The 18,367-nt window shown below is 41.9% G+C and overlaps 1 protein-coding gene across 6 annotated transcripts in view; it reads right to left on the bottom strand.

The window, feature by feature from the left end:
- Positions 1–5,379: 5,379 nt before the first annotated feature.
- TFDP1 (transcription factor Dp-1) overlaps positions 5,380–18,367 on the bottom strand; it is a 266,300-nt gene continuing 253,312 nt past the window's right edge. For 3 of the 6 annotated variants that reach the window (XM_023733479.1, XM_023733519.1, XM_004369284.2), the window contains 6 exons: positions 16,751–16,894; positions 15,417–15,485; positions 12,899–13,050; positions 12,018–12,184; positions 10,416–10,494; positions 5,380–6,165 (listed from right to left, as the gene is read on the bottom strand). In XM_023733479.1, the coding sequence (XP_023589247.1) occupies positions 6,018–6,165; positions 10,416–10,494; positions 12,018–12,184; positions 12,899–13,050; positions 15,417–15,485; positions 16,751–16,894 (759 nt within the window). In that variant the 3' untranslated portion in view covers positions 5,380–6,017. Of the gene's footprint in view, positions 6,166–10,415; positions 10,495–12,017; positions 12,185–12,898; positions 13,051–15,416; positions 15,486–16,748; positions 16,895–18,367 lie in introns of those variants that run through there. The other 3 variants (XR_002824495.1, XM_023733488.1, XR_002824496.1) reach the window with 2 other exon arrangements.

Here is an 18,367-nt window from a genome sequence, read left to right as displayed (position 1 = left end):
CCGTGGAGTCAATTCCGACTCATAGTGATCCTATAGGACAGAGTAGAACTGTCCCATAAATAAGGTTTCCAAGGAGTGCCTGGTGGATTCGAACTGCCAACCTTTTGGTTAGCAGCTGTAGCTCTTAACTACTATGCCACCAGGGTTTCCAGTGAAGGGCAAAACACAACTAAGGTGGTTTCCAGCACACATGAAGTGGGGAAGGACATAAGCCTATGACAAGATGTCTGACAGTATTAGCAATAATTAACAAGCACCAGATTAGTATTAAGCACAATAATTACCACAGGCAGGAACAAGCACTGCTAGATTGCTAGTCAGGAGAGCTTTATGGAAGAGGTAGGGCGATCACACCTACTCAGAGCAACGCATCTCACACTTCAGTGTGCACGGGAGGCACCTGGCCACCTTGTTAAACGCAGGCTCCGATTAGGCAGGTCTAGAGTGGGGCACCCAAGATTCTGCCTTTCTAATAAGCTTCCAGGTGAACGCGTTGCTTTGGGCAGTAAGGTTTTAAAGGATAGGAAGGTGTTTGGAAACAGTCATTGAGGATTTTCTCTTTTTAGCAAGCCCAGAAACAGAATTAAAGTGTTGTTTTCAAATGCACCTCCAAGTGGTGTGCAAGATGAACTGAAAGGAAATTATTACCGGAAACCAGAAGGGAGGAGGTTAGGGCTGACCCAGGGTAGTGGCTCCGAGAGCAGGGAGCAACTGTCTGAATTTGCTGACTCGGTCAAGTTGGGGAATAAGGAGAGAAACCTAACAGGGAGAGGTAGTTTTACCTCAGATGAAGACGAACAGTTGTATTGTGAACAGGAATAAGAAAATCAGTTATAAATACTGAGAGGACAGCAGAACACTCAAAATGGGTACATCTCCCAACAGGATGAAATGGGGGACTGGAAGCATGAGAGCAAATGGGGCTGGACATATTACCTCAGAAATGGCAGCCCAAGCCCTAAGGGTTAATGAGAGCTCTGGGAAGAAAGCTCAGAGATGGGGGCTGAGTCGGGTAGGGTAAGATGATAATAGCTAACCTGGTACTAAGCACCTTGCATGGACTGTCCCTTTTAGTGCTCACTACCCTATGAGGTAGGTACTATTATTCCCATTTTACAGATAAGGAAACTGAGACTCACAAAGGCTAAAACCCAGGCAGTTTAACAGACTCTCCTTTCTTGGAAAGTTAAGGTTATAAGAAACTATGTTGATAGCAGATGGCAGTTGATCTACTTTTAAAAAAACATCTTAGTTACAACAAAGTTTGTAACACTGTTGGTTCTACCTCTGCCTTTCCTTCCCCTCCCCACAAGCCTGAGGGCGCTGCACCACAAGACCACTAAACTTGCCCTGGAAAGAAACTCTTCAGCTGCGAATTCTTGAAAATGTGGGGTAATTTGAGAATGTGTCTTAGACAGGGATCAATCCAAACCTCTTTGGGAGGTGGTACGAGAGCACGGGTTTTCAAGTCCGAGACCTGGGTTCAAGTCTTCGCTCTTCTCCCTCCCAGCTAACTGATTTATCTCTGAGCCTCTGCTTCTTCACTTATACCTACTTTAGGGTGCTATAAGATTAAATTATATATATATACATGTACACATATATATGTATATATATGAAATCACTGAGCACAGTGCAAGGCACAAAGCAAGTGCTCAAATAAATGTCACCTGTTATTGTTGTTGTAGTAATAACACAACACAAAATCAACATTCTGATCCAAATAACCAAAAGCTTTCATGTTTTCAGAAGTCAAGTACTCACTTACCTTTAATGCTTTAACCCTTATAAAGCTTCAACTTTCAAAGTATACATCTCACCCCTAGGTTACACAATACTCAGACCAGTTTTTCAAAAGATTGCCAGGACATTTTAGTATTAGATGGGTGCTAATAAGCAAGGACAGTGACTGGGGACCAGGTGTGGATGCCAGCCCAGGACAGTCCTGCTGGGGAGAGCAGTCAGGCCTGCTCTGAGCCCTGGTTTCCTAGATGCCCAGGCTTTGCCCACCGCACCGTCAGGCTTTACCCACCGCACCGTTCAGGCTTTGGAAGTGCTTGTGAGGAGGAGGTGGTGGGGTACAGAGGCACTTAAGTGTCCCATCAACATCTCAAAACCAAATAAATGAAACCCTCACACCTTCTTTTTTCCCATTTTCCCCTTTCCCCTCTGTGTATGTGTTACCTGTGTGGAAAGCTGTTTCTGACACAGTTCCTGAACTGCTATTACTTCTGATACGACCTCAGTATAAAACAGATTTCTGAATAGCTGGCTCCGCCATACAATTTTATTAAGCATACACACATGTGCGAAGCATGAGACCCCAGGAAAATATCAGTTATCAGAAGCCAGCCGTCAACAGAGCACCTGCAGTTACTAATTAGGAAAAGCAGGTGGGATAATATGGGCAGATCTCAAATATTTTCCCAGTATTAACCAGTATCGATATTAATTAACCTGAAATCTACTCTGTCTACTTCTCATTCCCGAGAGATTCTCCCCTCCTACTTCCCAGAGGAAATAAAAATGAACTCTATCCTTTTCTTATCCAAACTATCTCTTGGAAGATCCATCCCTGCAGTCGGGGATCATCCCTCCCAGTGTCCCAGATCCTCTACATCTCTGCCCTCCAGCTGCTTCCTTCCCCAAAGCTGAAAAAACGCCTCCTAAACACAGTAAGTCCCTGGGCCTGAGTCTCCACTTTCTCTTTACTCTCAAAGCTAAGGTTTCTGCAAAGTAGTCTGTGAATTATCACACTTCCAACTTGCTCACTTTCCACTGACTGTTCAACCCACCAAAACTGGCTTCGCCCACCACTCACCAAAAAAAACTGTTAAGGTGGCTGACAAGGTCCTAACTTGACGATCCCAGAAGGGGTCTGCAGCCCTGTCTGAGCTCTTTGGGGGACCTGACACTCACGTCCTTCCCCACGCAGCCTCTTGCTCCCAGGCCTTCCCTGACCCCATGAGCTTTGCTCCCCACCTACGTCTTCACACTCACCGTATCTCCTCCACCAGCATCCTGCCCTTCTCTCTCCCAGCAACCACGTTCTCTCCCATGGTCCTAACCACCACTTCTCACTCCCGAGTTAGTACCTCTGCTAGACCACTCCTCGGGGTTCCAGATGTGCAGGTCACCTCCACCAAGACCTCCCCCAAGACCCTCAAACTGAGTACTGCACGGCCAACACTTCACACTCCCACAAAGTGCTCCACCAAAACCAAAATAACAACATCTAACCCATAACCAGAGGCTAGAATGTTGCTATGGTGCTGAACAGGTTTCAGTGCAGCTTCCAGACTAAGATAGACCAGAAAGGAAGGCCTGGCAACCTACTTCCGAAAAATCAGCCAATGAAACCTAATGGATCACAATGGTCCAATCCTGTTGCGCATGGGGCTGCCATGAGTCGGGCCCGACTCCACGGCAGCTAGCAACAACCCATAACCGAGTCCTGCCTATGCTGCCTCTGAAATCTTCCCCAAGCTCACTACACTGCTTTAGTCCAAAAGCTCACCATCTCGAGCTCAGACATACTAGAACCCCAGCTCCCTGCTTCCAACTCACCTTCCCCCGTCCAGCCTTGACGCTGACACCAGTAACCACTGTTAATGGAAACGGGATGCCGCTTCATCCCCATGCCCTTCAGAGTAAGCCCAAATACCTCTGCTACAACACCCGGCCTAATCGCCCCTGACGGTCACCTCTGTGCCTTAGCACAGGGCAAGACACACGGGGCTCCCACATAAACTCACTGACTGAGCAAAGGCACCGAAAACGGGGCTGCTAGGCATGTGCCCGAATAAGAAAATGCTGATGACACTGTCCCCACAGAAAATTCTAAGGTTCTGCTCTCCCACTAATTCTGTATGTTCTACTACCCTCGGGTTAGGAGCCCTGACAGCACAACAGGTAAGCACCGCTGTTAACCAAAAAGTTGGCGGTTCAAATCCACTAACAGCTCCACAGGAGAAAAGACCTGGCGATCTGCCCCCATAAAAATTCAGCCTAGAAAACCCTATGGGGCAGCTCTACTCTGTCCTATGGGGTTGCTATGAGTTGGAATCAACTGGACAGCACACACCAACCACCACTACCACCCTCCAGATATTTAAAATAACTCGAGATTAGGAAAAAAAATAACTAAGACTTGTTTCCACTTTCCTCTTCTAAACAACCGACTCTTTTATGAAGCCTATGCAGTCTTTCCTTTAAACATTTAGTGATTTATTTATCCAACTCAAATAAAATGCTTAATTCTCCTTCCATACCTTACAATCTTATTCTTTTTCTGAAAGTCAAAATACAAAATGTCTCAATTTTTAGAGTTCAGGAAGAAGTCAAGGCACAAACTTCTCCTCCCAGAAAAGTAAGCATCCCTTTGCTCTGTGCACACCATGAACTCCTCCCCTGAGCTTTCCACAGGCTGGAGAGGGGCACCCTGGTTCTCCTGTCTCTGCACCAATGTTCAGGAGAACTCCAGAACAAGCAATCAGAGTCCCGCTGGCCAGGAGAGCACCTCTTCAAGGGGACTTGAGACAGTGGACGGAATTATACGCCAATGAAATGAATGACCAACACACCACTGGCCCTGCCAACCTACGATTTCACTCAATTGTAAAAGCAAGACTAATGATAAAATAATTTCTAGATAATACTCCTGAATTAGAGAAACACAGAGCTTGTTTAAAATGCCCATGCGCGTTTTATTAATAAAAACTAACAGTGCCAAGTTAAACAAGTCAAACAATTAAAGTCTCTTTATATTCCATAAAATATTACAGAAAAGTTTATTTGTGTTTCAATAGAAAGGCTATCACCTGAGAACAGGCAGCTAACAGCAACTGTGCGGTTAATGGTTTTGTGAATAGATTTTAAAAGAGACTACTGCCTGTTCTGAAATTCCTTTTTCTTTTTATAAAAAAAGAACTATTAAAAATGATTGACAAATTTTGAGTTAAAAAACTGTTAAAACATTCTCTATATTTAATTTCAACTTTATAATAGATTACAGGAAGATGCTTATGAAACAAATACATTTGTTTCAGTACATGTCTTTAAATGATAGACTTATAAGTATGTAAACAACTATATAATAAAAAGTTTCCAAACTCTGCCTGTAAGAAATCAGGCAAATTTTACCATAAGCAATAAACCATTCCAAGCCTTCAAGATAGTTCAGATATCTGCACCAGCATGGCAGTAAACTTTTACCAAACAAAACAAAACAACAACAACAACAAAAAAACCTTTGCAATTTGAATGCTGCAACATACAGCCCAAAAAAAGGGGGGGGGGAGGGGAGATACAAACTCCATGGAATCACAAGTCAATATAATTTAAGGGAAAATAAAGTCATAATAAAATTTATGGCGCTTAATTTTTTTTTTTTTTTTTTTTAAAGTAGAGCTTTGCTATTCTGCTTGGTTCTTCTTTGGACACTGCATGATTTAACAAAATAAAAACTCATGATGTAATCTTGCTATCCATCAGTTAGTGGCACCACTCAAAACACACTGCAAATAAATGGGCATTCAGTGTACCATTTTCCACAAAAGGATAGCATTTTATTTTCATTGATGTGGACGAAGTACAATTTCTTCGGCAAACTCAGCAAGAATTGTTAAGGGGCCAAAAAACAAAAACCAAAAACGACAATAACAAAAAAAAAAGAAAAAAAAAAAAAAAACAAAACCAAAACCTCTGAATTAAAAAAAAAATGAAAATGAAAACACAAAATCCTAGAAAGTAATTAAAGATTCTGCATCAGCACACTGGTATCAAAACACACATCCACACCACATTTTTAAAAATCCTGCTAAAAACAATCCTTGCTTGCTTATTGGAGGTGCGTATCTAAATTCAATAGCTTACCAAATATCTTCTTGGGGGAAGGCCAAAAAGAAACAGAAAAACCCACGCTTTAAAAAAAAAAAAAAAAGTTTCTCTTCCCTAAACATTTTTTTTTCCTGAAGCGGACTTTGAAGGGGAGAAGGGAAATCTACAAGCCATGAAAATCAGTCTTCATCGTCATTTTCATTAAAGTCATCATCATCGTCATCATCCTCCCCGACATAAGACACTGGCGTCTCCACCCTGGAGCCACTGTACTGAGAACCATTGGAGCTCGTGGCCAACATCCCGTCTGCTCCATTGGTCAAGTCACTGCAAGAAGAAGATGTGGTGAGTGAAGGGTTGAGGTCCACTGCTTCCTACCTTATCCAAGGCCTCACCTCAAATGACAGACAGGTTTAGGGTTTGTTTTTTGCCCTTCAATTATATAAATAGAAATGGAAATTTTTAAAAATACATCCAACATAGAATCCCAACACTCTATTATTAGCTTTCATTCTTTTTTTTTCTTTTCTTTCAGCCTGTTTTTCTTGAATACCTAACAACTAAAATGACAGTAATGTTAGCAGGGTCACAATCCTCCCTCCCCCCTTTATTATTATATCAGAAACAAAACCCAAAAGTGCACAAGCTTGGGAAAACATTAGATCTTTCTTTCTAGACCTTTTAGTTATATGCTCTTTAATCTTTGGGACCCGCTGTCAAACCCATAGGGTTTCCAAGGCTGCAATCTTTCAGAAGCAGACTGCCACATCTTTCACCAGAGCAGCTGGTGAGCTTGAACCCGACCTTTCAGTTAGCAGCTGAGCGCTTAACATTGTGCCACCAAGGCTCTCTGTAGAAAAGGATGACTGGTTGGCTGCAGGAGCAGTAGGGAGGCACACAGCATCCTCCACAGTACTGCTTCCCAGACTGTACGATGTGGAAAAGCCACCCAGGGGTCTTATTTGTTCATGTGTTTGTTTAAATGATGGTTCCCGGGCCCCACCCTCAAAGTTCTTTTGGTGGATCTGGTGCAGAGCTCAGATTCTGCAGTTTTAACACGCCCTCAGGTGCTTCTTAGATGCAAGTGTTCTGTAGTCTGCACTTTGAGAAACAGCTCAAAGGACTCAACAGCCTTATATTTGTGAACGTGTTTGCTGAAAATCAGTGTAGCTGGCCTTTGACAGAGAGAAAGGGGCAAGAGGTGCCCATATAGAAGTGCTGCTGGTGGAGGCATGAAGAAAGGTAGGTGCAGAATGAACCCTGTCCACTAACCAGGCCCTCCTCGTCCACTGGTCCTTGGGTAGAGTTTCTAGAACCCACCTAAGCTTTTAATATGCTTCTGTGAGTCTCAACCTAAAACAGTGGCTCTCAACCACAGGGGACATATGGCAATGTCTGGAGACATTTTTGGTTGTCACACTACAGCTGTCAACTGGGGGTGGTGGGTGCTACTTGCATTGGAGGAAGATGATGCTGCTAAACATCCCACAATGCATAGAATGGCCTCCAGTAACAAAGATATATCCGGCCCCAAATGTCAACAGTGCCAAGGTTGAGAAACCCTGGCCTAGAACTTCAAAAAGGTTTAAAAAAAAAAATCCTGGTAAAAGATCCTTGGATTCATCCATCACAACAACAGGGACTACCAACATGTCTTGGATACTTTGAAGTTTCATTATTATCTCATAGAATCAACAAGTGATCACCAATACTAATAATGGAAGGGGGGAGTCGGTCAGACACAAACACTTCCACTATGAATTATCATTTGCTTAGGTTATCACCAAAAGCAATTTGGATCTCCTTAGCATTTGAGCTGAAGAGCAAGGAAACGTATTCTAAGAAACAGAATTGAAGGGATGCCAACTTAGAATTTAAAGTTAGATATAGATCATTCAAATAGACTATTGATAGCCGAAAACACCTACTGTAATTAAACAAAAACACTAAGATATACAGTACTACTTTACCCTCTCTGCAATTCCAACTTGTGTGCCTTTAACTATTTTTCACAAAATGAGTAAAACTCATCTTTAAAAACCTAAGCTCTTTTAAATCTACCAGGACAGGAAAGGGTCAGCACTGTATTGGGAATGTGGCCATTAAACTATTTGAAAACGAGTGAGTTTTGAAGGGCATGCAATGACTAAGTCAACAGAGTTGCTTTAACTAGGCAATATATATCAAGAACCCTAAAGGGTTAATAGCACCATAAAAGCTTAACATAGGCCAGAGCTTGACAATGAAGTCTGACATCAAAAATTTTTCTATTAACATAAAGCCATATGCATATATTTTAATACATTTTACTTGGTATTTATTAATGCTGTACAATAAAAATTATTAAATGCTATGCTTTTTGACAGAGTAATTCAACATCTGGGAAATATAGCCTAGCAAAACAAATCAAAAATGGTAAAAAAAAAAAAAAAAAGTTTAGCCATAAGCTACTTGTCACAACTTTTCTTACAACTGGAAACCACCTAAATGTCCAACACAAACGAGAACACTTAAGTAAATTGTTGTGCCTTCATAAAACATAATATCATGCTATTAAAATTGGGCTTTCTCTGAAGTGGTAATGGCTTTATTCTGTTCCTCCTTATAAAAACTGACATGTGACCATTCTGAAAAATTTAATAAGAAGAATTACGAAATGAAAGTTAAAAAAAAAAATCCAAATTCTCTCTTAGAATAAGCAGTGTTAAAACATTTTATAGACTAACTTCTATACATACACACATAGCTAGAATTTATAATTAAAAACAAAGACAGCTGGTATTCAACAAAAGTTTACTACATGCCAGCCATTGTACCAAGCACTTTACTTTCATATCATCTCATTGATCCTTACAACAAATCTGTGAAGTATTAATCCCATTTTTCAGGGGAGAAAACTGTAGCTTGAAGAGCTTGGATTCCCAAACCAGGGCTGACTCCAAAACCCACATGCTCACCACTCTGCTATACTACCTGTATTTATTTTTATATGAATCGTACTACACCTGTTTGAAATACTCGGTAATATGCTGTGGCCTCTGTCTATGTCAAATATAAATCCAAAGCATCGTTTTCAATGGCTACAGAATATTCCCTTTTAGGTATGTACATACTATAATTTATGAAATCAATCTCTATTTTGTTGGACTCATAGATTATACCTAATTTATATTTTAAGAAATTAAATATTTTATTAATATTTAAGATGAACATAAAGTAACATATTTTACAATGTAATATAAAAATTAATAAAGTATTGTTTTGTTAATATTTAAGAAATTAAAACTATATTTATCATCAAAACGCTAAGATAAATACCTAGGTATGACATCATTCTGCTCTTGTATGAATGTCTTCTTAGGGTGAACTGTCAAAAGTGGAATTGCTAGGCCAAGCGTTAAATATACTTTTATTTAAATAATAAAACTTTTTTAATAACAGAAAAATATATATGACAAAAATATAAAGTGAAAAAAAGTAGGCAAAAAGGTAGTGCACTGTGATTGAAACAAATATTTTTAAAAATGGTGGGGGGGGGACCTAGAAAGAAACATTCCATTATGTCATTTGTGTCTACTCCTAAATAGTGGGATTTGGGGTAATTTTTGCCCCTACTTTAGGAGCCCTGGTGGTACACTGGTTTAAAGTGCTCGGCTGCTAACCAGCAGGTTGGTGGTTCGAACCCACCAGCCGCTCCATGGGAGAAAGATGTGGCAGTCTACTTCTGTAAAGATTTATAGCCTTGGAAACCCTATGGGGCAGTTCTACTCTGTCCTATAGGTTGCTAAGGGTCAGAATCAACTCAATGGCACTGGGCTTTTGGGGTTTTTTTGCCTATACTTTACTCTGTGCTCGTTATTGTTAGTTGCCATTGAGTTGATTCCAACTCACGGCAAACCCATGTGTGCACAGCAGAAGTGCTCCATGGGGTTTTCAAGGCTGTGATGTTTGGAAGCAGACTGCCAGGCCTGTCTTCCAAGGCACCTGTGGGTGGGTTCAAACTGAGAGCCTTTCAGCTAGTAGTTGAGGTCTTAACCATCTGTGGCACCCAGAGATGCCCTATTGTGTGCCACATCTTTAAATTTATGTATATATAAAGTAGTTAATAGGCGGAAGAAACCAACCAAAAAGAAAAACAAAGAAAGCTACTGTGCACATAGGAGGACAGCTACTTGTGCAATGTCATAAATCCTGCATTTTCTAATCTCTGAATTTGGGGAGAGAGAAGTAAATTAAGAAATCACTTACTGATAAGTGTTGAGAATTCGTGGTGACTCAACAGAATTAATCAAGTTCCAAATAGCTAAGGAATTTAGGCTATTGTACAATTTGGGGGAATTTTATCAAGGGAACTTTTCACACTGCCAAGTAAGACATTCACACTGCCTCAGTAGACACTCTAATTGTAGAGGTTAAAAACAGAATCGCTGGCAACAACGGTCTGCTCGAACCAACCACGTCCACCATGCCCGCCCTGCGCTCCGGCCCTCTAGGTACTATCTGCGCTGCAGCCCCAACACGAAGTAAAGCTCAGATTCTGTTACCCACTCTTATATATAACTATAAATTGCCGTCACCTGGCAGAAAGCCTTGTGCCATTTGAAGTTGAACCTGATGATGTGACAAATACACCGCTGATTGATCCCTGAGCCATTTCTGAAAAGAGAGAGAAAATAAAGTATACTCCACCAAATGTAAAAATATCACGTGTGGACAATCTAAAGAGACTTGAAGTTACTCACACTGAAACAACACAAAATTGGGGAAACTTAGGAAGATTCTGAATACATGAGGAACAATTCAGAGGATTCACTTAGGCAATGTTCTCTGAATGTGTACTATGTACCAGGCTGTGCTAAGTCAAGGAAAAGAGACCCAGCCCCTGCTCTTATGGAGCTTACTGTCTGTCTAGTGTGGTGGTCTTCAGTCTTTCTTTTTTAAATCACAATCTCCTACCAGTCTTTTTCTAAAAAGGCATGGAAATCTTTAATAAATATGCACATTTACTTCCATTATATGCCCGTGCTACTATAATATTACTACACACATTATAAAACAAAACAGAAATCAAAGGATGCCGTAAAAATAATATACACACAAGTTATTTGTCTTCCTGCTCCCCAAGAATCATCCTACATACCCTCTTGGGTACCTGCACTCTATTTTGGAGACCACTGGTCTAGCAGATGATGGGTTAACTTCCACCACGGACAGGATAAAAGGCAGTGGGTTTAGATGAACTGAACCATGAAAAATTCAAATCAGTGAGGGTTGCTAGATACTGGAAAATGGGGAAGAAACTAGTTTTCATTGGATGGTATTAAAATTCAGGACAGATTTTCATTGTTCTGGGGAGGCTTAGGAAGCCTCCAATTACAAGGAGGAATTTTCTGACCTCTTCCAGTGCAATGATTCTCCAGGAATAACGCAAACCACAAAATTAAGACAACAGGAGAAATGTGAGAAAAGAGACAGCATATTTCACAATTTCTCACTTTATCATAAAGCCATTTTTCCTCTGAGTCTGTGGCCAGCATCATGACAGCTAAGCTAAGGAAGTTCCCAGACCGAAAGCCCAGGGCGAAAACAAAAGCTCCTAAAAAGAAACGCCTCCCACTTTTATGGTGGCATTCATATTCCAAAGCAGAAACATCATTCACAGGAGCAGAATATTTAATAACTCTGAAAGGCTTTTTTTGGGGTTACTTTGTTATGGTGACCAACTGACTACCTGGGGGGGAGGGGGGATCACCATGCCCGTTACACTCCTCAAAGAACTTCAATTTTTTCCCCAATTGTGGGTCAAAATTTGGAAGATAAAATCTGAATTTTTCTTACCACCTTCATCAAAGAAACTACATGGGGGAAATCTACAAAATGCTGCTTTGAACTCTCAAATCGCAATACATCGCAGCAGGCAATGTCACCTAATAGGACCGCTGTCTTATTCTGCTATAAGACCACTTCCATTTATCCAGAGCCCACCACCATTTACTCTTCCAGCACCACCCACATCCCTTTTGTCAATCCAGTCCTTTTCACCTTTCTCTTCCTTTTGTCTTATCGCTCTGGTACCTAAGTGCTTGGAGCCAAGCACTCAATAACCCTAGGAGGAATACAGGAGGAATAGGAGTACATCTGGCAAATACACTGTGGCCATCGGGGTGGCTTTGACTGACCTGTCACATAAGGTTCCAGAGCTTTAGGTACCAAACTTCTTGCCATTTTAAGGTCTTCGGCTGAACAGCTTCCTGACTCTAGTCCACAAGCCATTCCCATTCGCTTTAATACTTCTATGTCATCATGGATTTCAAACGTGTTGTCAAAATTAAACAGATACTCAAATCTGAAAGGGGAAAAGCTCACTGTTAGCACAGCACAATCTTCAAGACTCCGAGGTTGAAAGACAGTACGCACTTGGCTTAGGGGGCCCCAAGCAGAGACCACTCACTCACCCTTCCCACGCCCAGCCCTTCTGGTTCCCTTTTACCTGCTGTCTCTTTACAAAATTTCTTAAACTAAAGTAAATGAATAACCACAAAAATAAAAGGCATTACAGAGCCAAGCAGTATTATAAGTCACTGTCTACAAACTACAGGCACGAAAACTAGTGAACTACTTGGCCCAGGTATATGGAATATTCTAATTAAGGCTCTGGGGCTGCCTGTCACCACTTCATCATAGACACTAAATAACTATCTTGCTATTCTTGCAATATTAAGAAAATTGTCCAAATAATAATCCTTAATAAGTTTTCTTTTCCTTAAAAGAGAGATGGATAATCACAGAAATGAGAAATAAACCTGAAAGTTAATTATATACTAAAAAAACCAAAACCTGTTGCCATTGAGTCAATTCCGACTCATAGCAACCCTATGGGACAGAGTAGAACTGCCCATAGGGTTTCCAAAAATTAGGTATTTATAATTACTAAATTAACCAGAAGTGCTACTGTCTTTACAACAAGACTGACTATGGCACTTCTTCACTCCTGACTTGAAACTCACAACTGAAACCAAAGGGCGGATGGAAGACCTCTCTTTTTCCATGAACCACCTACTTGTCATTAGAAATACTGCAGTCGATCACGGTCTTCTTGCTGGTGTTCACAATGATAAACGGTAGGTGGATGACGGAGTTGGAGGGAGGTGGCCGGTTGGCTTGCTGCTCTGCCTGACGGTTTCTCTGCACCAGATTCTTGAAGGCAATTTGCTAAAACAAGACGAACCAATTTACATACTAATCGTATTAGTCACCACTGGTAGGAACAATGATATTGTGCATTTATGTAGCAATATAATACCTTTTCTCCGAGGAGTTCTTTATAATCCTCCCCACATCCCCACAAGATAGATAAGAGGGAGTTATCTGAACTCTCCTTTAGAGATCATAGTGAACATTTCGGAGACTGCAGACACCTGGTTAATTCATGTGACCTCTTTAGTATTAGGAAGACTTAGTAGCCTGGGTAAAGAAAATCCATTCTGAAAAATCAAATACTTAAAGGAGAATTTAGAACGTGGGATATGCAAGCACTCACACCATTTAAATAAAAACATATTGCAAGAAAAGGAATCAAAAGGGAAAAAAAATCAATTCTGAAAGTTAAATTCCTTGCCTGGCTTGTCCTCCCTGGTTCCTCCTCTGTCCCTTGCCCCTCCATGAGATTATCCACACTCACTGCACCTACAGGCAGACAGACTTGTAAAGTGGCACGTATCTTGGAGGTCATTTATTTCAAACCTATGAGAAGGGGGCAGGGAGAGTCCTATGTGTCTAAATCTAGAAAGCTAAGGCTTCAGTGCCCTAAAATGGATGTTTTTACATTGAAGGTAACTTTCTTGCTGTTTACTTCAAGCCAGAAAATTCGCTTTCACTCACTCCCTCGCCCGTTACTCCCACACCTAGGGGCCCACCACCGTCTATGCTGGGCGCCAAGGAAGGTGGTGGGGATGCAGTCACAGGACCCGCCCCACAGGAGCTTACACCTTGTAGGAGAGAGGCATCGGCTATTCAGATTTTTTAAAAACGCTACAATATGCCATGGAAACAAAGAAAAAGAGAACAACTCATTTTAACGGGGAGCAACTGAGTGGAAGAAAGTGGGAGTCCCGGAGGTGGCAACCACCCAGTCCATTCCTGCTCTCCCCCTGCAGGTCTGGAGGGTGGGGAAAACTATGCCTCTCTGCTCTTCTGTCCGTCCTCGCCCCTGCTATCAACTCCACGCAACTTCCCCTCCTCCAGCCCAACAGAGCTTCTCCTCAGAAGCATTTCAGGAGGGCCACCCTGACACAAAGCTGTAAGTGGCCGGGCACCCAACCTCTCCTTGGATATTTGGATCCTGGGTGACTCTTCTACATGAACCTTTAATTTGTGAATTCAAGTAAACAGTGTTTTGAGTAAGCCACCTCCTTATACAAATAAGCAGACTCCTCCCTTAACTACAAGCCACTTTGCCTGGGAGTAAAATACACAGTCAGTGGTGGTTTACAGCGTGACTGCCCTGGTCCCCAGTTAAAGCAGACATCCACTGGAGGACAGAGCGAGAGCCGGCCCAGCAGATGTCCTACCTGTCTACACATATTCTTTTTGGCCTGTCTTTAGCTGTGCGACACACGGCCTTCCACGCCCCTTCCTTAAAATCCCTTATCCCTCAGCTTTTCTGTTTGAGTACAGACCGTGGTCTTAGCTCCCTTTTCTCTGTGTGCTTCCTCCTACTGATTCCACTCACTCCCACAGTGGCTAATATCCCTTTTGTGTAGGTGACTATCTCTCAAGCAGGTCCCTCAGCCTGCTGTCAGACCTCTCCCAGCAATTCCTTCCCCTTTCCTGCCCCTGTCATCCAGCCTAAAGCAGCTGCTCCTATTGACCCTCTGGTCTGCAGACTGGACCCACCATTCCCCCAGAAACCCAGGATCAAATCTCAGACTCCTCTGATGCCTCCTCCCTCCAATCTCTAATTGTTATACTGTTTCCACAAGGCCTCCGTTACCACGCTGTAGATCTTCTCTATAGGTCTAACACACACTTACTCTCTAACCAAGCAGCCTGCTTGCTTCTCGACCAGTATTAATCAAGTCTTACTTATTTTGTTTACTGTCTCACCCACTAGAAAGCAGGCTCCAAAAGGACAAGACCCGTCTCTATTATGCTCATGACTGTATCCCCAACACTTAGTCTAGTGCCTGGTACTCAGCACATACTTAACTATATATCAGACTTAATTTTTTAAAATGCCGTCTTTTCCATGAAGCCATCCTTCCTACCAGTTAGACACTCTGTGCTAAGTAACACACACTCACACTCACATATACAGTTCTCTCACGCGCTCGTTCTCTCTGGGAACAAGGCCCATGTCCCTGACGACACCCGCACGGGAGCGAGCCGTGCGTCCCTGACGACACCTGTACAGGAAGTGGTAAATGAATATTTATGAAATTCGCACTCAAAATCTCAAAGCAGAGGTTTTATTTACCACGTAGGAGTACAAGCTCCAAATGCAAGATATTACTGGAGGAGCTAGCTAAATTAGTAAGAGGGAAAAAAAGTTACTTGCCTCCAAAGATAAAATTTATTACCTGTAGAATAAGTTCTTGAAGTTGAGATTGTTTCTGTTTTATTCTTTCAAGTCTTCTCTGTCTCTCTACCTTCAAAAATAAACCAATACAAGAAATCGTCACAATCTGCTTAGTACAGCATATTTAAAAACCCATATATCAGGACTAATGGACCACAACTACCACAGCCTCCACCAGACTGAGTCCAGCACAACTAGATGGTGCCCAGTTACCATCACTGACTGCTCTAACAGAGATCACAGTAGACGGTCCCGGACAGAGCTGCAGAAAAATGTAGAATAAAATTCTAACTCACAAAAAAAGACCAGACTTACTGGCCTGACAGAGATTGCAGAAACCCCAAGAGTATGGCCTCCAGACACCCTTTTAGCTCAGTGATGAAGTCACTCCTGAGGTTCACCCTTCAGCCAAAGATTTCGACAGGCCCATAAGACAAAATGAGACTCAAGGGGCACACCAGCCCAGGGGCAAGGACGAGAAGGCAAGAGGGGACAGGAAAGCTGGTAATAGGGAACCCGAGGTAGAGAAGGGAAGACTGTTGACATGTCATAGGGTTGGTAACCAATGTCACAAAACAATATGTGTACTAACTGTTTAATGAGAAGCTAGTTTGTTCTGTAAAACTTCACCTAAAGTACAATAATAAAAAATTAAAAAAAAAAAAAAACCCCACATAACAACACAACATCATCTAAGTAGGTTCCTGCCAAAAACATCTGTCCTGGATCCAACTGTGGGGAAATGGACAAATTCAGAATGTAGGTGCTATAGGAAACAGGTAAGTTGTTTTTTTTTTTTAAAATTGTGGTAAATCTATATCAATAAAGAAAACATTTACAGGCAAGCTTCTGTTTGACTTCAAAACCATATATTCTACTCCTTCTCTTCTTATTATTCCTTGGATATAGCTGTTTAAAAAAAAAAGATTCCACAAATGAGGATTCCGAATTTGCCTACACTTAGATTTAACAAACGAAATCTGGGAGTGACAGCACTCTCCTTCCAGCAACAGCGGAGTGCTTGCAGAGTTAGCTCAGTTAGCCTGGGTGGACTTGTCCAACATCAAAGAGGGAAGGAAAGAAAGTGGCAGGAATGCTTCTCATTTTTTGCCTAGGATCAACGCTGAGAAACACAGGGAAACAACTCTACAAAGGAATCAGAGTCCCTCTGTTCACCTGACCTGGGCTAGGCACAGACAGCACGAGACCATGTAGCAAAATAACCTTAAAAAGCTTATCAATGGTGTAGACAGCAAAAATATCCCTGCTTTAAATGGAATTATTCTGGGGTGTATTTATGTGGATACAACTAAAATGGAAAGGTCACAAGCATACCTCTAAATTCTGACATTCCTGAGCCGAGTTAGTAGGCAGACCGATCCATTTGATTTCTTTCTTCTCCTTAGAGATGATGTTCATGGCCATTAAGACATTTAAGGCATCATAGACTCGTCGTCTTATATTCTTCTGGTCATAAGCCTAGTGAAGACAGAGCATTAATCTTCCAAAACAGATCCCACACAGCTCGTATGTTAACATTTTAAATTTCAGACCAGGTGACAGAGACTCTATTAATTCATTTCATGTGGTAGAAACCTATCACTGCAGCGCCTAACATTATAATCTTGCTGAACAGTTCAGTCCAAAAGCTGCTAGGTGGAGCTGAGCAAGGTAGGTGTCAGTGCCAGAGTGGGGGGCCTGGGGGAACCACAGAGGCCCAGAGCGGGGTGGTATTGAAGCCTGGCACATGGTGTCAGAGGACAAGGAGACCCTCAAGGAGGACACCTGTGCAGAAGACCCTATAGTAACCCTATGGGACAGAGTAGAACTGCCCCATAGGGTTTCCAAGGAGCGGCCGGTGGATTGAAACTGCTGACCTTTAACCACTGTGCCACCAGGGATCCGATTCATCACATAAGTGCATATATTTAAGATAACAGAAGTCAAGTTTCTCATCATCAGAGAAGGAATTATAAATACAGAAAGGGAGAAAACTAGAAAGAATTCTGAGGTGTTGGTTTGGAATTTCAGCCATTAGTGTGAACTCATGGTTTTCAAAATATGTAGACAAGCCAGACTGAAGGGGCTCCCACTAGCCAAATCTAAACTGGTTTTGAGCAACAAAACAAAAAATGGGAGTAACAGATTAGAAGCCACTGAAAAAAATGCGGTTGTTACTAAGTGCCGTCAAGCTGATTTCGACTCATAGCAACCCCACAAGGTTTTCTTGGCTATAATCTTTATAGAAGCAGATTGCCAGGTCTTTCTCCCCGGGAGCCACCGGGTGGGTTCGAACAGCCAACCTTTCGGTTAGCAGAATGTAACAGGAAACTGTAAATTCATAGTGATATAAATGAATGAATGAATGAACAGAAAGTCTGATGAGGATCAGAATATGTAGAGTCTCAAAGTAATCCCCACACATTCTTATTAGTTACAAAGTGAAAAGGAGACACTTGACAGTGGAGAAGCCTGGCAGACACCACCCTAATCAAAGTTCCCATCACCAGCAGGGAGACCAGTCAAGACCCTGCACACCTGGCAGGATGCACTGAGGATGTCCTGCCCTCTTTCTGTGACGTTCCACCAAAGATTCTCAACCAGAGTCTAATCATGAGAAGACATCAGAGATAACTCAAACTGAGGGACAGTCTACAAAACCAAGGGTCCCGAGACCTTCAAAAGTGTCAAGGTCATGCAAGTCAAGGCAAGACTGAAGAAGGAGTCCGGATTGAAGGAGACGGAAAAGATATGATAATTAAATACAACATGTGATTCTAAACCAGAACGTTTTGCTATAGAGAACATTTAGTGGGACAACTGGTGGAACAAATCGAAGAGTCTAAGGATTAGACTATAGTAACGTTTCAATATTAATTTCCTGGTTTTAGTGACTGTATTGTGGATCAAACTGTAGTAACGTTTCAATATTAATTTCCTGGTTTTAGTGAC

The sequence above is a fragment of the Trichechus manatus genome, unplaced genomic scaffold (assembly GCF_000243295.1).
Source record: "Trichechus manatus latirostris isolate Lorelei unplaced genomic scaffold, TriManLat1.0 scaffold00004, whole genome shotgun sequence".
Taxonomy (NCBI): Eukaryota; Metazoa; Chordata; class Mammalia; order Sirenia; family Trichechidae; genus Trichechus; species Trichechus manatus.
Note: the sequence above shows the minus strand (reverse complement) of the source record. Positions and strands in the feature narration are given on the sequence as shown.